The sequence below is a fragment of the Dama dama genome, chromosome 15 (assembly GCF_033118175.1).
Source record: "Dama dama isolate Ldn47 chromosome 15, ASM3311817v1, whole genome shotgun sequence".
NCBI classification, from domain to species: Eukaryota; Metazoa; Chordata; class Mammalia; order Artiodactyla; family Cervidae; genus Dama; species Dama dama.
Window position 1 is genome coordinate 72,272,450 of NC_083695.1, and position 21,870 is coordinate 72,294,319.

Consider the following 21,870-nt stretch of genomic DNA (forward strand, 5'->3'; position numbering starts at 1 on the left):
GGCATTTTCTTCTGTTTGTGGATACATGTTTTCTTTTATCTTGACTAAATTTCCCAGACTTCAATTGCTAAGCCATAAATATAAAATAGCATAATTACCTTGGAAAAATTATTACAATTTCTTATAAAAGTGAGCTTGTTCCTACATAGTTGCACCATTGTACATCCCATCAAAAATGTATGAGAATTCTAGTTGCTCCACATCCTCAACAATATTTGTTATTATTTTTAAAGAAAATTTTGTCATTCTGTTGGATATACAGATGTGTCTCATTTTCCTTCCAAAGAATACGACTAAGGTAATGAAACAGTTGAAGGTATTCTGACAGTCAAGCCCTAACGGGTTGACTAGTAGGAACTAGAAAATTAGCCGAAAGCCATTCTGTGTGTTCTTATTGCTGAATAAGTCCTTACAACTTTGAGCTAAGGCCCACAGTGGGGACAGACTTTTCCCAAGGTCATTCATTAAAATAGTAACAGAGCCAGGGTTTCAAGTCTCTGTTCTTGTTACACCAATGATGGCAACTCAGTGGCACACAGTTTTCCTTTATTCCATGTCCATGGCAAATATTGCCATGTTAAGCCCGACTTGACTTCTCAACACAGGACACTAAACAGCCACTGTTGGTCTGTTGGAGTTGATGTCCATCACAGAATCTACTTGTACCTCATTTGTGGTTTAATTAATGAGTTCACATCCTTGTGCATATCATCACAGAACCATAAGTATGAGGCAGCATGCTTGGACTCTGGGTTTACCCTTAGTTAATAAAAAAGAGTATAACTCTTTCCACACTCACTTCCTTTCATTTAGCAGAGAAGAAAGGGTGTCAGCGAGCTTAGGGCAATGTCTAATCCTGTCTGACTCTAGCCATCAGCTTGGTTATAAAATAGAGAATAGAATTTTAAAGCCAAGAAATCAAATTATTGCTTCAGAGGCCCAGGTGAAAATTCTGAGCTAGAAAGGGATATCAGTCTTGCAGAAGGGATGCTGTAGTCTGACTGCTGTATCTCTCAGCCTCTGCAGCATCTAGATACACAGATGTGCTGTGTGAACACTGGCTGACATCCACATTCTTAAAAGGCAAGTCTGTGCATCCTCACAACTGGTGACATCATTGCTCTATCCTGTTGTCATCCTAACCCACAGAGAGGAGATGGGGTCTGCTCATTTGCACTTGTGACATCTATTCATGAGCTGCCTTAGAAAAGCCTCCTACTAGAGTGCCTTACCTTGCAAACACCAGATAGCTTGAGAGGACATGGGCCTCAGGATAACCACTGAATAATGACACTTTAATCTCAGAATCTGCATTCTCTTCTCTCCAATAAGCCCTTGCTTCTACTGAGATCCTAATTTCTAAGGGAAAGCTTTTAATCTTTCTCTCTATCTTTGGCAAGTCCCTATCTGTTATGATCAGGGAAAGAAAACAGAAAAAGAAAAAAGATTAAAAAGTGAGCACAGATTTGCATGTTTATCTGTTTCCCAACTTATTTAAATTGTTAGAAATGTCTTGCAATGGAACACACAGATATGATAAAACAAAATGTCAATAATATGTATATACAACTTACATATGGATCCTGCTAGATGTAAGACAACATGCCAAAGGCAGATAGGTGATTCAGAAATAAATAAAATATGGTCACCTCTCTCAAAAAATCTTACAGCCCAATGGAATACATGATAAAAATATAAATCACACAAAATGTTAGAGGAAAAGAGAAAGTGATCACCTATTCCCAGAGTCACTAGGAATAGAGTACAAAAGGTGCTTCTACTTTGCCCCAGGAGAAGTAACAGAAAGATGGGCAAAATCCATGGTGCCCAGTCTTATCTTCACCTCTTAGAATTAGCATTTTACAGTGCACTTCAAGTATATTAATATGCTTCCTGGATACTAGCTATATAATTTAGAAAGCTGTGCAATTTTTTTTTTTCTTCTTCTTCAAGTTAAGATCCCTTGGGGATATGCAAATACGATGCAGATTGGTGACAGTCTGATTTACAGGAAAGGAGGGAATCTGATATTCCCATAAAGGACTAAGGAAGTGTTTCTGCTTCTCTCTTTTAGCCCCTCATCACCTTGGATAGCAGCATTTCCTTCACATTCCTAGCAGAGGGAACAAATACCATCACTGTCCAGGTGGCTGCTGGGAATGCCCTCATCCAGGACACAAAAGATATCGCTATTCATGGTAGGCCCTGTGATGCCCCTTTCTGCCCAGTGATCCCCTCCAGCCACCCTAGTGGCATTCACTGACTGCTTTGGAAATTGCCCAGGCCATGGGAAAATTATGTAGAAAGGTATCTAAAGGTACTTCCTTCCTTGTCCTTGAATAGATACTGAGATTGTTACAGAAGTAGCTACAGATAAGCATTGTTTGTCTTCCATGATATGTCTGCATCACAACCTGATGGTCTCATTAGACAGGGATAAACCATAAGTTGAAGAGATGCTGAGCTAAAAAGACTATCATCGAAGCATCTTGATCTGTTGAACCGCCAAGGTATCTGTAACACACATGTAGCATCCATTCTTTGTGAGGTGTGAACCAGTGATTTCAAAAGCTGGAGGAGTTACAGTACCTGCTCTTGAGGAACTCATAGCTTAGGTACTGAGATGAACTATGCGTAACCGGTGTGTTTTGTTCGTTGTTGGAGACTCTAACATCTTTGGCTGCAAAGGATAAGGATAAGGCTAAGAATATAAGGATAAAACAAGGCAGAAGAGTGGTAAACAGAATCACCATCCTGTTCTCAACCCTGGAGGACCATTCTTAATTATTAAACTAATTTTCAATCAAACTGTGCTTCTACCACCATTCATTGAACCTCCCTCAGGCCCTAAAAACAGCCACTTATAGAAAGAAAAAAAAAAAGCCTAGAAGAAAATCCTAGAAAACAGGGTTTTCTAGAAAGTTATACTTAGGTATGTGATCCTTTGACTCAGTTTATATCTTCCACTTCACCCCAGATGAGTGCCTTTTCCTAGAACTCTGCAAACTTGAGGTTCAGGCTCTATCTTTGGGTACCTGGAAGGCTTTAAACATTTTTATTGGAGTACAACTGGGAGTTTGGGGTTGTGGATGTAAACTATTACACTTTGAAGGGATAGACAAGAAGGTCCTACTGTATAGCATAGGGAACTATATCTAGTCTCCTAGGATAAACCCTAATGGAAAAGAATATACAAAAGAATGTACCATATGTATAAAACTGGGTCACTTTGCTGGATAGCATAAATGAGCACAACATTGTAAATCAACCATACTTCAATTAAAAAATTAAAATACAGAGAAGTACACAGATCGTGTTTTGGCTTCATGAATTACCACAAAGTGGACAGACCTGTGTATCTACCAATCAGATCAAGGAACCAAATGTTACCCACAGCCTAGATACAGCATTTTGACCTATTTTCTAACCCCCTGAGGCAGTTTCTAGCAGTATCGATGGAACGAAGGGAAACACAAGAAAAATCTCCATTCTAATCTAGCTCAATTTATTAATGCTTTATTGTTGCCTTTGCATGATACTACCTGTAGCAGCAAAAGTCTCCTTTTCCTCGAGTTTCACAATTATCTTGCATTTTGGATGTTTATTTACAGGAAGAAATTCTTTAGATTTTAAAAACAAAAAAAGTGGTAGGAGCACAAACCTACTTCCAGTAGGTGACTTCCAGTCACCAAATCCCACTTCATTTAGAAGCCAAGAGACAGGCTGAAAAGACAGAATTGAGATGAGGCCACATGGAAGCCCTTTTCCAGAAGCACAAAGGTGGTGAGGTCTCCCCACCGTATCACATCCTCTCTCAGCCTCACTCACACATGTTGTCTCCTTGCAGAATACTTCCAGTCCCAGCTCTTGTCTTTCTCTCCTAATCTGGATTACCACAATCCTGACATTCCAGAGTGGAGGCAAGATATTGCCAATGTGATCAAGCGGGCTCTGGTGAAAGTAAGTTGACTTTATCTTTGCTTAAATCTTCATGAATAAAGAACCAGATGGTGTGGTCCTAGAGGCATTTTCATGGATTCTGACCACCATTCTACAGTTAAATAAAGATGATTGCTCTGTAAAAAGAGAGAGAAGGATAGAGGAAATGAAGGATGGAAAAGAAAGATGGAGAGATTCAGAAGAGAGAGATAAAGACAGAGAATCAATCCCATGTTTCAAGATGGGAAATTGGCACCATCTTTCTCCTACATTTTTCTAAGACAGGAGATTGACCCCTTTAATAAAATGATTGATGGACCACTGCTTAAGTATATACTAATGTCATTCACTCATTTGGCCCACCAAAGTTTAGAGAGTTTTTGTTTGTTTGTTGTTTTTGTTGCTGTTTTTTAAAAATTTATTTGTTTTTTAATTGAAGGATAATTGCTTTACAGACTTTTGTTGTTTTCTGTCAAACCTTAACATGAGTCAGCCATAGGTACACATATATCCCCTCCCTTTTGTTGTTTTTTAACCAGACAGTCAGACCTCAAGATTTCCATTGGCAATACGTTGCAGTCAGAACGTGACAAGCTAGGAAATAGAGCATGCCAGCAGACTCTAGGGTTATAGTTAGGACCAAGCCTGGCATGCTGCAGTCTGTGGGGTCACAGAGAGTCAGACATGACTTGGCAACTGAGCAACAACAGCATATTTTCCTTAGAGCAAGTTGAAATGGTTTTGTTAACCATTTGCTCAGGCCTAGGTGCTAGAATATAATGATGGATAAAACATGGTCGATTCAAATTTAAGTCTAGTGTGCAACTAGTTCTATGAGAGAGGCATGGCCAGCATTTCAAAGGAGCATGGAGAAAAGTGCAGTTCACTCTATCCAGAAAAGTTCAGGTTTGACACATATTTGTGATTCGGTCAATACTTGTGAACTAGTAGAATAGTCTTTGGAGGGAATACTTGAACTCTGTTTTAAAGGATAAACGGTAGTTAACCGAGAGAGGATGATGTCTCTCAGGTACAGTGAAAGCATGTGCAAAGCCATGGTCTATGGTAAGTACAGCATATTTGATAAATGACAGTTTATTTTAGCCAATCTATAAGTTATAAGGGCAGGTGTGACTGACGTTATGCTGGGATGGATCGATCATTTTGTGAAGGGTCTGAGCAGCTAAAAGGGGTTTAACATAGGCTCTGGGAAGTGTGAAATGTGTTCTTTCTTTATTATTTAGGTTAAAAAAATATTTTACTTATTTATTTCTCTGACAAAGCAAGAGATTTTACTGGGAAGTGGTGCCTGGGTGGAGAGCAGAAGGGTAAGGGAACCCAGGAGAACTGCTCTGCCACGTGGCTGCAGTCTCAGGTTTTATCGTGATGGGATTAGTGGTTTTATATTTCAGACACCCATTCTTGTGGTAATACAGAGGATGGTCTCTAGAGGTGGGAAATGAATAGGGGAGGGGATGATTTCAGAAGAGATGACCTGTGAAAAGACTACTGCACTTGTCTAAACCAGACATAAGAATAAAATCCTGAAAAGGAAAGATCCAAAGGCTAACTTAACCTTTTGAGCAATAGAACTGGTGACTAATAAAATGTAGTGTGAATGAGGGGGAAGGAGAAGCTTTCTGATTATAAGAGTAGGAAGGAGAGGATTTTCCTTGCCATTGATCAAGATGGCAACTGTGTAGGAGAAACATACTTGGGGAACAATGATGATTTGGTCTTTTATGAGCTTGGAGTATCTGAGAAACAACAGGGTAAAGATAACCAAGAGAGTTAAAGATATGGATTGGAGATCAAGTGAGGTTTCTATAGGAGGTAGTGATACTGGAACTGAGGCCATGCAGGTCTTTAAGTCTGTCCCCAACCCCCAGCCACTCTGAGAAGGAGAGGGGTCAGGGCAGAGATGGATACTGATGCCCTCCAAGGCAAAGGAGAAAGATCCTGGGAAGGACATGGAAAAGAAGCTGCCAGAGAGGAAGAAGAGATAAAAGATAATAATATAAGAGCATTCCTGTGAGTAGCTGTCTATAAGAACTATACCTCATATCTGTTTATAAAAACTTGTTCGACAAGAGGGATGAAAATGAAATTGATCTTGGGTGCCTTTGACTATGAGACATCTAGGATTGTGCTGGATTCGTATGATTGGAGTTAGGTCCTTCCATGTTCCCTGAGTGATGCACCCTGTGACCACTCTTCCCTGGGACACAGGGTCACACCTGCCAGGACACTCTTGGGCTTATCCCGTTTTCTCCATTGGGTGATTATCTGACCTCAGTCTGTTTTCTGAGAATTACTTTCCCTGCCTGGTTAGAATAAATCCATCTTGCCTCCCAGCAGGGAACTGAGGCATCTGGCAAAACCTCCTCGAGCTCCCTGGAGATGTCTCCCCGCTTTGGGGGGCTTTCCAGGCTTCTGACTGCCACTCACTAGTTCTCTGCAGTTTGGCGTTCTCTTTTTCCTTCATCACATCCCTGAGAGTTAACACCAGTCTCTAGTTCCAAATACAAATCGGAGCTGAGCTAATGGGAGACAGCCCCTCCACTTATTTCAGGCCAGTGTCTATTTATTCTTTCCTCACTGTCAGGCATCATTTGGAACAGTGAGGTGGCCATAGAGACCACCCCTGGCCCCGAATATCTGGGCAGACATACAATAAGAACCTATTAGAGAAAAGACTGTAGCAGAGAGATATACCTTACTGTGGGCATGATCTAAAGTCCTTTCATGGAAATCTGAAGTGCTAGGAGCAAGAGGCTGACATGGAACAGGTCATTGAAGGTGAGATAGTCAGGGGAGACTTCTAGCAGGAGATGAGTATTTCTGCCAAATCCAAAACTATATTTATATATGTGTATATCATATTTGAATTGACAAAAGGTTTGTTCTGGATAAAAGACTTGCAGGAGACACATAGGAAAGAATAGGACTACTCTTTACAGGGAAGAATTCAGAGTTTTATTTTCCTGAGGATTTTACCTTCAGATGGAAGCTTACATTTAGTTTTTATCAAAAAGCAATATAATCCTTTTACTAAACCCTCAGGAATAGAAAAATTCATTTAAAATTTCAGCATCTTAACTCAACTTTTAGTGTCTTGTTTTATTTTTCATGTGTATACATTTTTATTTTTATAGAGTTGTAGCCAAGGAAATGTAAAGAACTAGATCAGAATACAGCTCTCATTAAGCATTTTTCCATGTTGTCTCACTGTGCTAATTATCATCTTTATGGTAGCATAACCATTATTTACTTAACTTTTTTGACTATTTAATATTTCCCATTTATTTGATATTATAAGTAATGTTATGAGTGTTTCTTCCTCCAAATAGGTTTTCCTATATTTTGGATTATTTCTTTAGGACAAACACTCCAAGTTACAGTTTCTGAATGCAGGGTCTGAATATGTTTATGACTTTACAGTAAGCCTTTTGAAAAATAAATTGGCAATGTGTATCAATTTTTAGTGCTGCTAGCAACAGTTGAGGAAACCTCTTAATTGAAGCTGCACCAGTATTAGCTATTTTAACTTAATAAAAAATCCTGCTTTAGTAAGTGAAAACAAGAACAGCTTTGCTCTTTTTTTATTTGCATTTTCCCATGTTTGTTTATAACTTCTTATTCTTCATTTGCAGCCAGTCTGTTCATGTTTTAGCTAGACGCTCTAGTCTTCTTAGTGTAGAAAAATGGAAAATATGGGAGGAGTTTTTGCTGATGTTGCCAGCAAACAATATTTTGCAGATCATTCATAGTAGTATTTTAGTTTCCTGAAAGATGTATGTAAGTGCAGAGGAGGTAGAGAAACTAATTCTCTGCCTAGCAGTTCTAGGGAAAGCAAAAGGAAAGCCTGAATGTGTATTGGAAACTGTGCCTTAAATGCTGTATTAGAAATGCATGGTCAATATCCTTGTTATTGATTTGGGGAAGGCTGGATCCTCCAGGACCCCACTCTTCAGTCAAAACGTCTTTGCAGGTAACCAGTGTCCCGGAAGACCAGATCCTAGTTGCCGTGTTCCCTGGCCTCCCCACTTCTGCAGAGCTCTTCATCCTTCCCCCCAAGAACTTGACGGAGAGGAGGAAAGGCAATGAAGGGGACCTGGAACAAGTAAGTGAAAGAAAACTTGGCTAAGACACTCTCCTGCACCTCACCCTCTAAGGGAACACAGAGTATTTCTAGCCCGAAAGGTAGATTGAACCCTTTCCTGTTTGTCCACCAACCTGTCACTCATTGTCTGGCACCAGGGCTTTGGAGAACAATCAGCTTTACCCAGAATAAACACAAATGCACAAACACTGGTGCATTTAGCCATACAGGAAAGAAAAGCACTCCTGAAATCATTCATTCCAACAGTTGCCATTCTTGCAACTTACTCATTTCTCCCAGCTAATGAGTTGTCCTGGTGAAAAGAGATGGGAGTGGGGGAAGAAGAGAAGAATTTTAGTTTCCCTCTCTATTTCTCAAAAATGTGCTTCCTGTCTTGAAAGATCCTGGTCAATAGAAGTTCTGCCTCTAGGAAGAAAATGAACTGCTTTTAAATGTGTGTTTTTGGAGAGAGATGGATTGCCTCATCTTGCTTTGACTAAGAAAGCAGCGTTCCCCAAAGGGATCATGATTTACTGTCTTTATCAAATGGCATATAGCTCTTATGATCTGCATATCAGCCTAGAAGTGAAGGCAGCAGTGGTCCCCATGTCTCCATCTCTTACTCCCTGCTCTTGCTGGGGTCTTACTTAACTGGGCTTTGCTTTACCTTCCTATGCCTTCTTGTGATGAGTTACAAATAGAAATAAGTGAGAAAGAAGCTGCTAAAAACCAGCATGAATCAAACACATTTGCTCCCTTTTGAATTAATCAATGTACAGACATCTCCCAAGTCCCTCTGCTACTCACCTAGCTGTCACCCCATCCCACGTTGGGCACAGGCCACCAAGGGCAGCACAGATGCCATCATGGTCAGTTTCTCTGGAAACGAAGTGGATCCTTGCATTACAGGGCTGCATATTGAAATCGGCCAGATATAAATTCAGCTTCTCAATGCATACATCACTTTTACAAGACCTCTTTATTCTGAAATAGCAAGTGGCATGTGTGAACTATATTTGGAAGCTACAATATCCATCCATTTAGATAAATAGGTAATTACAGTGATGAATAGCAGCTGTGATATTAAGGCACGGACAGCGAGATAAGAGTTAGGGACAACAGCCTCAGCCTGCCTCAGCTTTCATGTGGGAATTACACAGCGATTAAATCGATGTTATGTGTTCTGAGACTTGCTGGGGAAAAGTAAAGAGGAAAAATTATCCCATAAAAAGGAGGCAGCTTCTGCTTTGATGGTTGCCTCCCATTGTCTCTAAAAGGGAAACAGCAGAGGAGTGGGCTGTGGTGTACATGCCTGCTTTAATCCTGGCAGGGGCCTCCATCCTGTGTGTGTTGCTTGTTCACATTAAAGAACGAATGGTGGGTTGACTTTCTTTCATTGGGACCCATAACACGTCTCTCTATGGAAAGTTATACAGGCTTGGATGAAAAGACACTGAACTGGGAGTTGAATGAAGCATCTAAGTCTGTTGTCAACTCAAATTCCCTAGGTGACTGTGGACACACCTCTGTCTCACTATCCTCTCCAATAGCAAATAATACCAACTCGTCCTTGGCTTCACAGGGCTCTAGGGGCTGGGAGAACCAAATGGATAAAAATGTTCCAATATCCTGTCCTCTTGTTGAATAGGTTATGTTTTGCCTGTCGACCCCGGTTTCTTTCTCCATGAGGGGGCAGCATCACATGACATTTCTTCTCATGCAGCTTCTGTCTCTCTCTTTTTCCTCCAGATCGTAGAGACTCTGTTTAACGCTCTAAACCAAAACCTGGTCCAGTTTGAGCTGAAGCCAGGGGTTCAGGTCATTGTGTATGTCACACAGCTGACCTTAGGTAAGTGCCTGAAGGCGTATGGGGTGGGGAGACGGGTATGGAGACCTGATATCCTGGAGATAAAAGGGAGGAGATGGTTACCAAACTCTTTCCAATAAATGCTCATAAATGGCTTTGTGTAGTGATGGCAAGGAAAGATTCATTACATCTTTCTTGAGGCCTCCTGTTAGGGTGGCAAGAAAACATCTTTAGAAGTTGCTTTGCTATTGAATTCCTGGATGATCTTCAGGAAAACCTACAATTTCTTTGGGTCTTGACTTTATTATGTTTCTTATGTATAACCGTTTCTTATCTATAACGTAGTTCTCAGTCTCCCTTAATTTCTACAGTTATCTGATTCAGTGAATCTTGATTGGGAGACCAGATCAAATAACTTCAAAACTCCCTTCAATTTATAATGTTTAAATCTAACTGAAAAGAGGGACTAGCTCTGGGTGGTTGATTTATGAAAGAAATTCTAAAAAGGCATGTCCCATTGGACACCCACTTTTGGCTCTCTGGAAAAACCTATTTGCTAACTGTTTCTAATTAATGAAAGCTTTTTAGATGTAGAGGTTCCACATGTGCCCATCCAGCCATGTTTTACCAGAATAGAATAGAGGAAGAAACGGAAACACTCTATCACCTATAATCACACTGACAAGCACTGAGGTGTCTAAGAAAAGGAGCATTCACACCCTATTCCTGCTCCCCTTAGCTGAGTACAATTTACAGCAGGAACAGCAGGTTTCCCCAGGCAGAGCAAGGAGTTTACTTTCCCTAAGAAGCTGTGATCAGGATGCCATCATCCTTGAAGCCAAGCTTCCTCTGCCCAGATAGCATGCAGGGCAATCGGAGGCTGTATATAAGGTTAGAGAGCTGCTGGCTTCACTCTCCAATGGATACTCCCCCAGCTGATAGCTTCAGAATGAGCAAGTCTGTTCTTTCCTCCTAGCTCCACTGGTGGACTCTAGTGCTGGGCACAGCAGCTCAGCCATGCTTATGCTCTTGTCAGTAGTGTTTGTCGGCCTGGCTGTGTTTCTGATCTACAAGTTTAAAAGGTATGTGCTGCCATCACTCAATTTTAGGCAATGGGACTAGGTTCTTGGGGGCTGATTCTTCCTGTAACTTACATTGCTAAACTCATCCCAAATATGTGATATTAACTTTCCCTGAAGCTGTATTTGGCATTGCAGAAGAACAGGAATGTTTTAGGATCAGTGAGTAAATGGACTTAATATGAACTCTCTCCAGTTTATAATTATGTTGAATTGGGAAAATGAAGTGGCTTAGATGGTAAAGAATCTGCCTGCAATGGGGGAGACCTAGATTTGATCCCTGGGTCGGAAAGATCCCTTGGAGAAGGGAATGGCAACCCACTTCAGTATTCTTGCCTGGAGAATTCCATGGACAGAGGAGACTTGCAGGCATCGTCCATGGGATCGCAAACAGCTGGACACGACTGAGTGACTAACACAACACTAGGAAAACGAGGGGTAGCCTATGAACAGTTTATTTTCATCTAGAGAAGTTTGAGGGGTTTTCAGACCTCATTTAAGTTTCTATAGCAGGGTCTCAAATATTTAGGAGATCTTTTTCTACAGCTTACCACTCATTTAGGGTGACTAAGTAGAGAAATGCGTGTGTGTGTGCTCAGCCGTATGGGACTCTTTGCTACCCCAGACTCCTCTATCCATGGAATTTTTCAGGCAAGAATATTGGGAGTGGGTTGTATTTCCTCAGTTCAGTTCATTCAGTCGCTCAGTCGCATCCGACTCGTTGCAACCCCATGGAATGAAGCACGACAGGCCTCCCTGTCCATCACCAACTCCTGGAATTTACCCAAACTCATGTCCATTGAGTCAGTGATGCCATCCAACCATCTCATCCTCTGTCATCCCCTTCTCCTCCCGCCCTCAATCTTTCCCAGCATCAGGGTCTTTTCAAATGAGTCAGCTCTTCTCATCAGGTAGCCAAAGTATTAGAGTTTCAGCTTCAACATCCGTCCTTCCAATGAACACCCAGGACTTATCTCCTTCAGGATGGACTGGTTGAATCTCCTTGCAGTCCAAGGGACTCTCAAGAGTCTTCTCCAACACCACAGTTCAAAAGCATCAATTTTTCGGTGCTCAGCTTTCTTTATAGTCCAACTCTCACATCTGTACATGACCACTAGAAAAACAATAGCCTTGATTAGATGGACCTTTGTTGGCAAAGTAATATCTCTGCTTTTTAATATGCTGTCTAGGTTGGTCATAACTTTTCTTCCAAGGAGCAAGTGTCTTTTAATTTCATGGCTACAGTCACCATCTGCAGCGATTTTGGAGCCCCCAAAAATAAAGTCAGCCACTATTTCTATTGTTTCCCCATCTGTTTTCCATGAAGCTATGGGGTCAATGCCATGATCTTAGTTTTCTGAATGTTGAGCTTTAAGCCAACTTTTTTACTCTCCCCTTTCCCTTTCATCAAGAGGCTCTTTAGTTCTTCTTCACTTTCTGCCATAAGGGTGGTGTCATCTGCATATCTGAGGTTATTGATATTTCTCCCGGCAATCTTGATTCCAGCTTGTGCTTCATCCAGTCCAGCGTTTCTCATGATGTAGTCTGCATATAAGTTAAACAAGCAGGGTGACAATATACAGCCTTGATGTATTCCTTTCCCGATTTGGAACCAGTTTGTTTTTCCATGTCCAGTTCTAACTGTTGCTTCCTGACCTGCATACAGATTTCTCAAGAGGCAGGTCAGGTGGTCTGGTATTCCCATCTCTTGAAGAATTTTCCACAGTTTATTGTGATCCACATAGTAAAGGCTTTGATGTAGTCAATAAAGCAGAAATAGATGTTTTTCTGGAACTCTCTTGCTTTTTTTCATGATCCAGCAGATGTTGGCAATTTGATCTCTGGTTCCTCTGCCTTTTCTAAGTCCAAGTTGAACATCTGGAAGTTCACGGTTCATGTATTGTTGAAGCCTGGCTTAGAGAATTTTGAGCATTACTTTACTAGCACGTGAGATGAGTGCGATTGTAGGGTAGTTTGAACATTCTTTGGCATTGCCTTTCTTAGGGATTAGAGTGAAAATTGACCTTTTCCAGTCCTGTGGCCACTGCTGAGTTTTCCAAATTTGCTGGCATATTGAGTGTAGCACTTTCACAACATCATCTTTTAAGATTTGAAATAGCTCAGCTGCAATTCCATCATCTCCACTAGCTTTGTTCGTAGTGATGTTTTCTAAGGCCGACTTGACTTCACATTCCAGGATGTCTGGCTCTAGGTACATGATCACACCATCGTGGTTATCTGGGTCATGAAGATCTTTTTTTGTACAGTTCTTCTGTGTATTCTTGCCACCTCTTCTTAATATCTTCTGCTTCTGTTAGGTCCATACTGTTTCTGTCCTTTACTGTGCCCATCTTTGCATGAAATATTCCCTGGGTATCTCTAGTTTTCTTGAAGATATCTCTAGTCTTTCCCATTCTGTTTTTCTCTATTTCTTCACACTGATCACTGAGGAAGGCTTTCTTATCTCTCCTTGCTATTCTTTGGAACTCTGCATTCAGTGGGTATATCTTTCCTTTCTCCTTTGCTTTTTGCTTCTCTTCTTTTCACAGCTATTTGTCAGGCCTCCTCAGACAGCCATTTTGCTTTTTTGCATTTCATTTTCTTGGGGATGGTCTTGCTCCCTGTCTTCTGTACAGTGTTGCAAACCTCCGTCCATACTCCTGGGCATCTTCCTGGTCCAGGATCGAACCCGTGTTTCTTGTGTCTCCTGCATTGGTAGGTGGATTGTTTACACTGCACCACTTCAGATGTTAAGTAGAGAAAATACAGCTGAAATCTGGTTACACACATACACATAAATACTTGTATAGTGGTTATCCAGTATCTCCGTATAAATTTACATGCAGAAGTATACATTTTTTAATCCTTCTCCCTATTTTTCCTGTTTCTAAAGGTAAATTGATCAGGAAAACCAAACCCCACATGTATTCAAAATTTATTTTTGAAGACCAGAGGAGAGATGATATAATAGGATACTCATTAAAAACATGAAATTGAAATCAATAATTCTGTACCATTATTTAATGCATCTACCAAGCATATATTGGTTAAGAGCGTGAACTCAAAAATCAAACAGACTCAGTTTTAACTTTTAGTGCTTGCAGCCTTAGGCAATTGAATCTACCTAACTAAGCCTTCATTTCCTCACGTGTAAAATGGAAAAGCAATTATACTTTATAGGTTTGCTACATGTTTTCAAGGTAAAGATATCTACATCCAGTTCAGTTCAGTCGCTCAGTCGTGTCTGACTCTTTGTGACCCCATGATTCGCAGCACACCAGGCCTCCCTGTCCATCACCAACTCCTGGAGTCTACCCAAACCCATGTGTATGTATTTCTAGTACATAATAAAAAAAGTCATGAAAGCTAAGCTATTACGAATAATAGCATGCCTCCGGAAGGCGCCTCCTATGTCACAAACAGGCACATAGCAGGCCCATATGTATCAGTGGCACAGAAAGATGCTTCACAGAAGTCTGTGTAAAGTAAAAGTATCATCATTTATTGTCAGTTGAATTTTGAAAGTATAACTTTGGCATTTTTCTAAACTCCAAAGGTAATGCTTTTAGATTTTGGAAGAGATCCGTGGTAAACATGCTTCCCTCTACCTCCCCTTCCCCAGCACCTGTCAGCTCCCTGCTAGTGGATTTCTCAGGCTTAAGAGAGAAAAAAAAAAAAAAAGTTTTACTCAGTATACATCTAAGCACTAGCCAAAGAGCAGAAATCCTTCAACACTCTCCACTAGAAGGACAAAGGGGGTTTACCTTCCTTCTCAGTATATCGACCAATACTTGAGTTCATGTCCTCTTGAATCATGATGTGTCAACTCACCTTCCATGTTCCCTTTGAAGAATTCTTGGGACAATCCTTCCTATCCAATTAGCAAAGATTCAATATATTAATAGAAATGACCTGTTCAGAGCAATACCCACTTATGGAGTGGGTTTAGTTACATGCAAAGCACATTTTCATTCATTCAAGGGTTTGCTTTTGGGGATGTCTGGTGGTTGCTGAGGCTTGAAGATCAGCTAAACCAAATCTGTCACCTTCTTGCTCCTAAAACTCCATGTTTGCTGCGGACAGGGGTCAGTAGAAGTCCTGCAAAGAGGTATTTGTGTCAGGTGTCTCTAAATTAAGGCCAGAGGTATCCTGTGACTTAAGAAAACTTTCTCTTCTCTTGTAAACATTGCTAAACTCCCTAGACAGTCAACTTATTCATGTAGCTACCTCTTAATGTGCAGACTTTAATACTTGAATCTATGCCAGGTAATGGCATCTCTGAATTATTCTACCTCTGTAGAATAATTAAATACCAGCCAACCCTTTCTTAAATACCAGCCAACCCTTTCTGTGTCCCTGACAGTGAATTAGGATACAGGAAACAAATATTAGTTAAACTGGATAAACAATTTGAGTCAGTTAAGAGTAATCAGTCATCAGTTAACTTTTCTTTTCCAGTCACTTTTTCTGGAAGCCTTTCTTCCAGTGCCCAGGCCTGTGGCTGAGGTCCTGTTGGATCTCCCTGGATCTCCCTTTATTTCTTTGTTCTCTTGTCCCTCTCACTACCCACCTGGTACTCCAGTGATGGCTATATGGAGGTTACCTGGCCTGCTGGCAAGTAAGGTCGAGTTCTTATCCATGGTTCCCAGAGTCTCCTTTGCTTTTTTCATTTCTGTCCAATAGAACTTTCTGCAAAGATGAAAATTCTTCATGATCTCTGCTGCCCAATACAGTAGCCACCGGTATGGTGAAAAAACTGAATTTTCTATTTTATTTAACTTTAATTAATTTAAACTTAAATAGCTACAGCTGACTAGCAAACACTTGGAAAGCATAGGCTAGGGGAAGTGTCATTCTTTTTCTGTTTCCAGATCACTCACTAGGCTCTGTTTTCAGACCCCAAACTTTCTCTCTGCCATCTCCGACATTAACTCATTAAGCCAGTAATTCATTCAGCAAACATTTATTGAGTGCCTGCTCTGTGCCAGGCATTGTCTATAATCTCAGCATCCCAAGTGGTCACTTAATAGAAGGGGAATAGAATTATTTAAAGGAATCTTGGAGACCATAGTAACTCTTTTCTCCTTCCTCTGTTAAGGGCCTATATTTGATCTTATTCTTGGATAGTGACTGCTATTTTCTGATATCTTAGGCAATATAATAAAAAATCATTTTGTGATGGCTTTTATTTTCTGAAAGTTCTGCCTAATAACACCTTCTTTCTAGACTATAGATTTTTTTTTTTTTCTTATTGTCCAAGAAAACTTTTGAGTTGTTGTATTTTCTAGTCTTTTTTCTTCAGTAAGGCTTTCTTGATAGTGTGAAGTCTACTTTGCTTCTTCTAAATTATTCTCACAAGCTTCTAACACTTAATCATAGTTGGAACAAACAAGTAAAGGTGAAATTTATATAGATGACTTGGATTGATCTATCTTACTCCTCTTATTAAGAGCCTCTTATTAAAACTTATATGAATGTATAGCCCAGGATGTGCCTCTAAACTTCATTTCCCACCTTTCTTTTCTGCAAAGTGGGGTTTAGTCTTGACTTATAGTCTCAAAAGTCTTACAGGTGAATGTGTTAAAAAATGAATAGCAATTTGAAAAAAAAAATGCTGCCAATTGTGACATAAAACTCATTCTCTTCCAACCATCTATTAAATATATTGGGAAAAAGTGCATTTTCAGATATGCAAATAAAGTGAACAATCTTTATAACGGCAAGTATATCCAAATTCTTACAGGTATCAATCATTAAAAAGCAGGAAGGGGGAGACAGTGATCTCTGGCTGAAGCTCTGAAGCACCCAGACTTGTGTGATCAGGAGTGGTTTGACTGCCCCTGGCACCTAATAAATATTACAGTTGATCCCAACATTCATGAGTAATGTGTACTTTTATGATTAGAAGAAATCGAAGTCGTTAGGCTGCCTTTCTATTTAGATAAGAAGAAAGTAAGGGCTAGCATGAAATTTTAATTACTCACATTTAGAGAGCCTGTGGTTTGCTGCCTCACACATAATCTATTCATTTAAGGTTCTTGTAAATTATATTAAGCTAGTTTAGACCAGTAGGAGTCAAGGGACATCTCCCTTAATGTATGGAAAGCAGCCATTAAAAACATGAAAATTGGATGTCCATGAAAGGTAGAAACTGTCCATGTTTCAAACATATTTTGAGGTCTTTCCAAATTAGCTACAGAAGACCTTATTAAATGCCCCACATTCTACCTCGTTGTGGGGTTGAAGCAGGGAAGGGAATGTAGATGCTTAAAAATACAACTGGTTGGTACTAGGGCAACAGAGTGATTCTGCTTCACACTTTCACAGAATGTTCTGGATTGGGATGGGTTCATATGTCTTGAGTTTTAATAACATCTATGCCAGTAATCAACTTAATGAAATGTGTGAACTTCAGGCCAATTTCCCCACCATTTAATGAGGTAAGACAGGGCTCTTCTACCTGTAAAATTCTAAGATAGAAGTGTGGTCTTTTTGTTTGAGGACATAATAAATGAAAATAGAGCATTGGCTTTGAGGTCATTTATCTATTTATTCAACAAATACTTACTGAATATAAGCCACATACCAACCACTATGTTAAGTGTATAGCATTGAAAATGGAAAATGTTGACCTTGCAGACATGGGGCTTTAGTGGGAGAGAAAGACAGAAAACAAGTCCGCACACATGGCTTATTCCATCACCCTAAACCAACACCCTGTTTATTTCTTTCATAGACACTACCCTGTTACTACACATTTATGGTGGGAGAGTTTGGGTGGTCAGGAGAGGCCTCTCAGAGTGGCCTATAAGCCAAATTCTGAAGGGCAAGAAAGACATTATCACAAAAAGAGTAGATGGTGTGTTACAGAGGGAACAGTTTATTCAAGGTCCCCAAGGTGGGGACGAGCCTGATGTATTAGAATCTTGAAACTCAAAGACTGGGTTTCAGACTAGTAGCATCAGCACCAGCTGGGAACTAGGCTGAAATGTAGAATTTCAACCAATCCTGTTCAGAACTCTAGAGCAACAAATGCATTTTAATAGGAACCTGGTGAGGTACAAGCACATGGAAGTTTAGGGAGTGTGGAATTAGAAGAAATCAAAGGAAGCTATAGAAGCTGGTGCACAGTGGGTCAGGAAATAACAGAGATGAGTCAGGAGATGAGTACTCCTGTAAGATTTCAGTCTTAACCTGCCTGCTTCTTCAACCTCGAGCCTGTCTGCCTTGTTTACAAACCTACTACTTTGGTGTCTTTGAAGGAAGTTACTTCTCTTAATCGTTGCCTTATATAGCGTCACTGACTCAATGGACATGAGTTTGAGTAAACTCTGGGAGATAGTGAAGGACAGGGAACCCTGGCGTGCTGCAGTCCATAGTGTTGCAAAGAGTTGGATACAACTTAGTGACTGAACAGAGAACAGCAAGCCTTACCTTAGTCCTCTCCACAATCCTAAGAGAAAGCTATTGTTATTCCTGTTGAACAGATGAGGAAACTGACTATGGAAGTATTTAAGATACTTGGTCCATGGATGGTGTTCTGAAAATGGTAGCAGTGGCTATAAGTTTTTTACCTCCTCTCCTATTTATAAAGGAAACCGATGTGAGTTAATTAAACTGATGTAAACTTAGAAAAAGCTGTCTTTTCACTATGATGCCACCTCATAGTCTCAAAGTTCAGCTCCTTTATAAATGTAATAACTGGTAAATATTTTAAGGGTTTTAATGCACAGCTGGTCAATAGTATTGCCCTTCTCTTTACACTTGCTGGTTTTGCCCCAGAAAAAGGTGAATTCCTTGGGGATTTCTGTGGTTTACAATTCCCCTGGGCATCTGGGTCCCTCCTTGTGTTCGTTGACCTCGTGAGGACAGTATCTGGGTGGCCAGCCCCTTTCCCTGACTTTGATCCTGTTTAGCTTCCTCCTCCCCTTATCACCCAGGATTTCCAATTGCCTCATTGTGGCATGCCCTGTGATTGTAATCTGATTTTGCTCCTGCCCCCATGTAGGAAAATACCCTGGATTAACATCTATGCTCAAGTCCAACACGACAAGGAGCAGGAGATGATTGGGTCAGTGAGCCAAAGTGAAAACGCCCCCAAGATCACGCTCAGTGACTTCACCGAGCCCGAGGAACTGCTGGACAAAGAGCTGGACACCCGGGTCATAGGTATGTGTGCTGGAATCCCCAAACTCCTGATTCCTCTGTCCTCCAGACAGAGTCAGCCAGCCCATGTGGCCTGTCTTTCAGGTAGGGCTAATCTGGAGGGTGGGGAAAACAAACAGTTGCCTCAGTGACATAAAACCTGACATAATCAGGTTTTAAAGTGTCTGCCTCCTCTGACCACATGAAATTGGCAGAACTTTATTTTTTAAAAGTCGATCAGGATCCAAAGTGCTGGAGTCTGAGTGGGAAAGGGCTGAGGCCAACTATCCATTACTATTGGACTTTTTTTTTTCCCTTTAAGGCAAAAATATTATGCATCCTAATAATCACACAAATAGGGACTCTGCCATCAGAGAACCCTGGATTCATTTTCTTGCTCTGTCAATCTGCTAGCTCTGTGATCTCTCTGTGCCTCATATTCCTCATCTGTGAAATGGGAATAACATTACCTGCCTTGTAAGACTGTTGTGATCATAAAGTGGCATATGTCATTAGCACAATGCCTGCCGCATAAGAAGTGTTCAGTTCCTGTTGGCTAGTACCATTGTGATCAGAAGAGTAATGATGGCAAGATATTGATGCTACCTCGTATGCTGGTGTGGGGGAGGGCACACATTAAACATAGGCTAGATAAGGCAGTGAACTGATAGGATAGACTACCCAGCTGCCCTGTTTGATAAACACACATCAAGGTGGCTTGGTATTTAGCAATAAATGAAGCAAAGGTCCCCCCTCCTGTGACACGCATATCCTTACCTTCTCTTGTCTTCTCTCCCCTGCAGGAGGCATCGCCACCATTGCACACAGTGAAAGCACAAAGGAGATCCCCAACTGCACTAGTGTTTAATGCCAACGAGCCACGTGGTCAGCCCTCTTTCTGACTTTTTATTTTTGATGATTCCTATTACTCTTATTATGGAAAAATGAAAATGTCTTTTTTACCTATTGTTTACCAAGGGCCCCATGAATAGCAGGCAGATGCTTAGCTTTGGGAGGCAAAGCATACTTAGCTGATTATGAGCCACGAAGGATAAATGGCTGTTTTTGTGCTAAGGGCAAAGGATGCGTCTTCCCATGGCTTTCTTACTTCATTCTGCCATTTATAGTGCAAGAAATCTTGTTTCCCTTGTGATCTGTCTTTTTATTTTTTAAGTTGGATTGGTTTTCCACTAACCTCCCATCCTCCCCCTGCCCCGTACAACACCAAACCACCAGTATCCACCTCCTCCCTCCCAGCACACCCACCTAAAACATAAACCATTTCCCAGTTAGATCTGCAGGAGATAGGTTGGTGGGGAGTGAGTGTGGCTGCAGAAAGTGCACACCTGTCAGAAGAGACCCTGCCTCATGCACGTCCATTGCGAGGCTGCAGATGGCTTATTGTAGATAATTACAATGTAAATAGCTTTTTATTTCCTAAGATATAATTTAATGTTTAGTAAAAAAGAAAACTGAAAAAAGAAAGATGCGTCTGTTGGCTTATGCACTCACCTTCCGGAGCTGACCCACCCCCAGGCCTGCTTGATGCGTTGGGTTCTGGATGCTCCCCAGTTGTCTGTCGCACTTAACTCTTGCATCTCTGTGTCCCTGCCATCACTGGTTTCTATTTCTGTATATAAAGTGGGGAGGGGGAGTACTTGTTTGAAACAAACAACTGGTAAAGGGGGAACAAGAGTGACATCATAGAACGTATGAGTTTTTGGTCCCATCCGTGATGTGGAAGAAGTTGCAAGGTGAAGTCCACTAGAATCTTCAAACTGAAACCCAGATGGGCAAACAAGGCTTCCCCTCCAGAGAATGAGGTTGAGGATAGTTATCAGTCTGAGGTTTTCTCTAGAGAAGCCAGGCAATGGATCTGAAAAAAAATGGCATTCTGTTTTCTGGTTGGATTCCATGGAATTGTATAATGCTTAAAGGGAATTCTCTGGCTATTCTTAACTCAGAAAAGTCTCTTGGGCACTAGGTTAAGCCCAGTGAGTGCCTCAGCCTGGGAGCAGTTAGAGGTGGGAAGGGAGCCAGCACAAGTGGACTCATGTGACCATGCAAACCCTGCAGGCCAAATAGGGGTCTAGCCTTTAATGATCTTAGTCAAAGTTGATTTTAACAAAGCTGTGCTACTTGCTTGTCAGATATACACAACTTCCTTAAAGTCAAATGTCTGCCTTCAGTTCTCTTAAGATAGTTCTTGCATCTGGGGCGAGTAACTTTCAAAGCCAGTGTTCTCTTCTCCCACACCCCAGCCCCTTCACACATTTCACATGTCAGTTCTTTTTAGGAGGGTTGCTTGAAGCCATGCTGTAGCACTGTTTTATTTTGGACTCAGCCTGAGCACACTTGTTTTAAAGAAAAGGTATACTGTATATATGTATGGGAGGAGAGGCTAAATTTTGTACCTGTCCATTTTTGTGGGGTATTGTTCACAACCTTCTCTGTGAGACACTGAGAGAGTGTGACCTCGAGAAACTGGACTGGCTACAGCATAGAATTAGGACTATTTCTAAAGATCCTGCTTTTTCATTTCAAGGGTTAAATGGGGCAGACAATTGCAATACTTGTACTAAACACTGGAATACAAATGCATGAGTCATATCTATATATACAGTATATGTACATATACTGTTCTTGGTTTTATTGTTCCATTTGAATATTTCTACTGTAAAAAAAAAGACAGTGGTTTTGAAATTGTTGAAAATAAATGTATTTTTGTACATCAAAGCTATATACCTGGCTGAGAGTTCTCTCTTTGGGCAGTTATCTTGATCTTTTGTATCATTCAA

At 40.8% G+C, this 21,870-nt stretch overlaps 1 protein-coding gene across 1 annotated transcript in view; it reads left to right on the forward strand.

Annotated features, from left to right (window-relative positions):
* The window catches only part of SORCS3 (sortilin related VPS10 domain containing receptor 3), a 545,070-nt gene extending 523,425 nt beyond the window's left edge, over positions 1-21,645 (forward strand). The window contains exons 21-27 of the mRNA XM_061163158.1: positions 2,075-2,198; positions 3,848-3,960; positions 7,931-8,062; positions 9,791-9,890; positions 10,825-10,930; positions 18,936-19,096; positions 19,876-21,645. Of these exons, the coding sequence (XP_061019141.1) occupies positions 2,075-2,198; positions 3,848-3,960; positions 7,931-8,062; positions 9,791-9,890; positions 10,825-10,930; positions 18,936-19,096; positions 19,876-19,940 (801 nt within the window). The 3' untranslated portion in view covers positions 19,941-21,645. The remainder of the gene's footprint in view (positions 1-2,074; positions 2,199-3,847; positions 3,961-7,930; positions 8,063-9,790; positions 9,891-10,824; positions 10,931-18,935; positions 19,097-19,875) is intronic.
* The last annotated feature ends 225 nt before the right edge of the window (positions 21,646-21,870 follow it).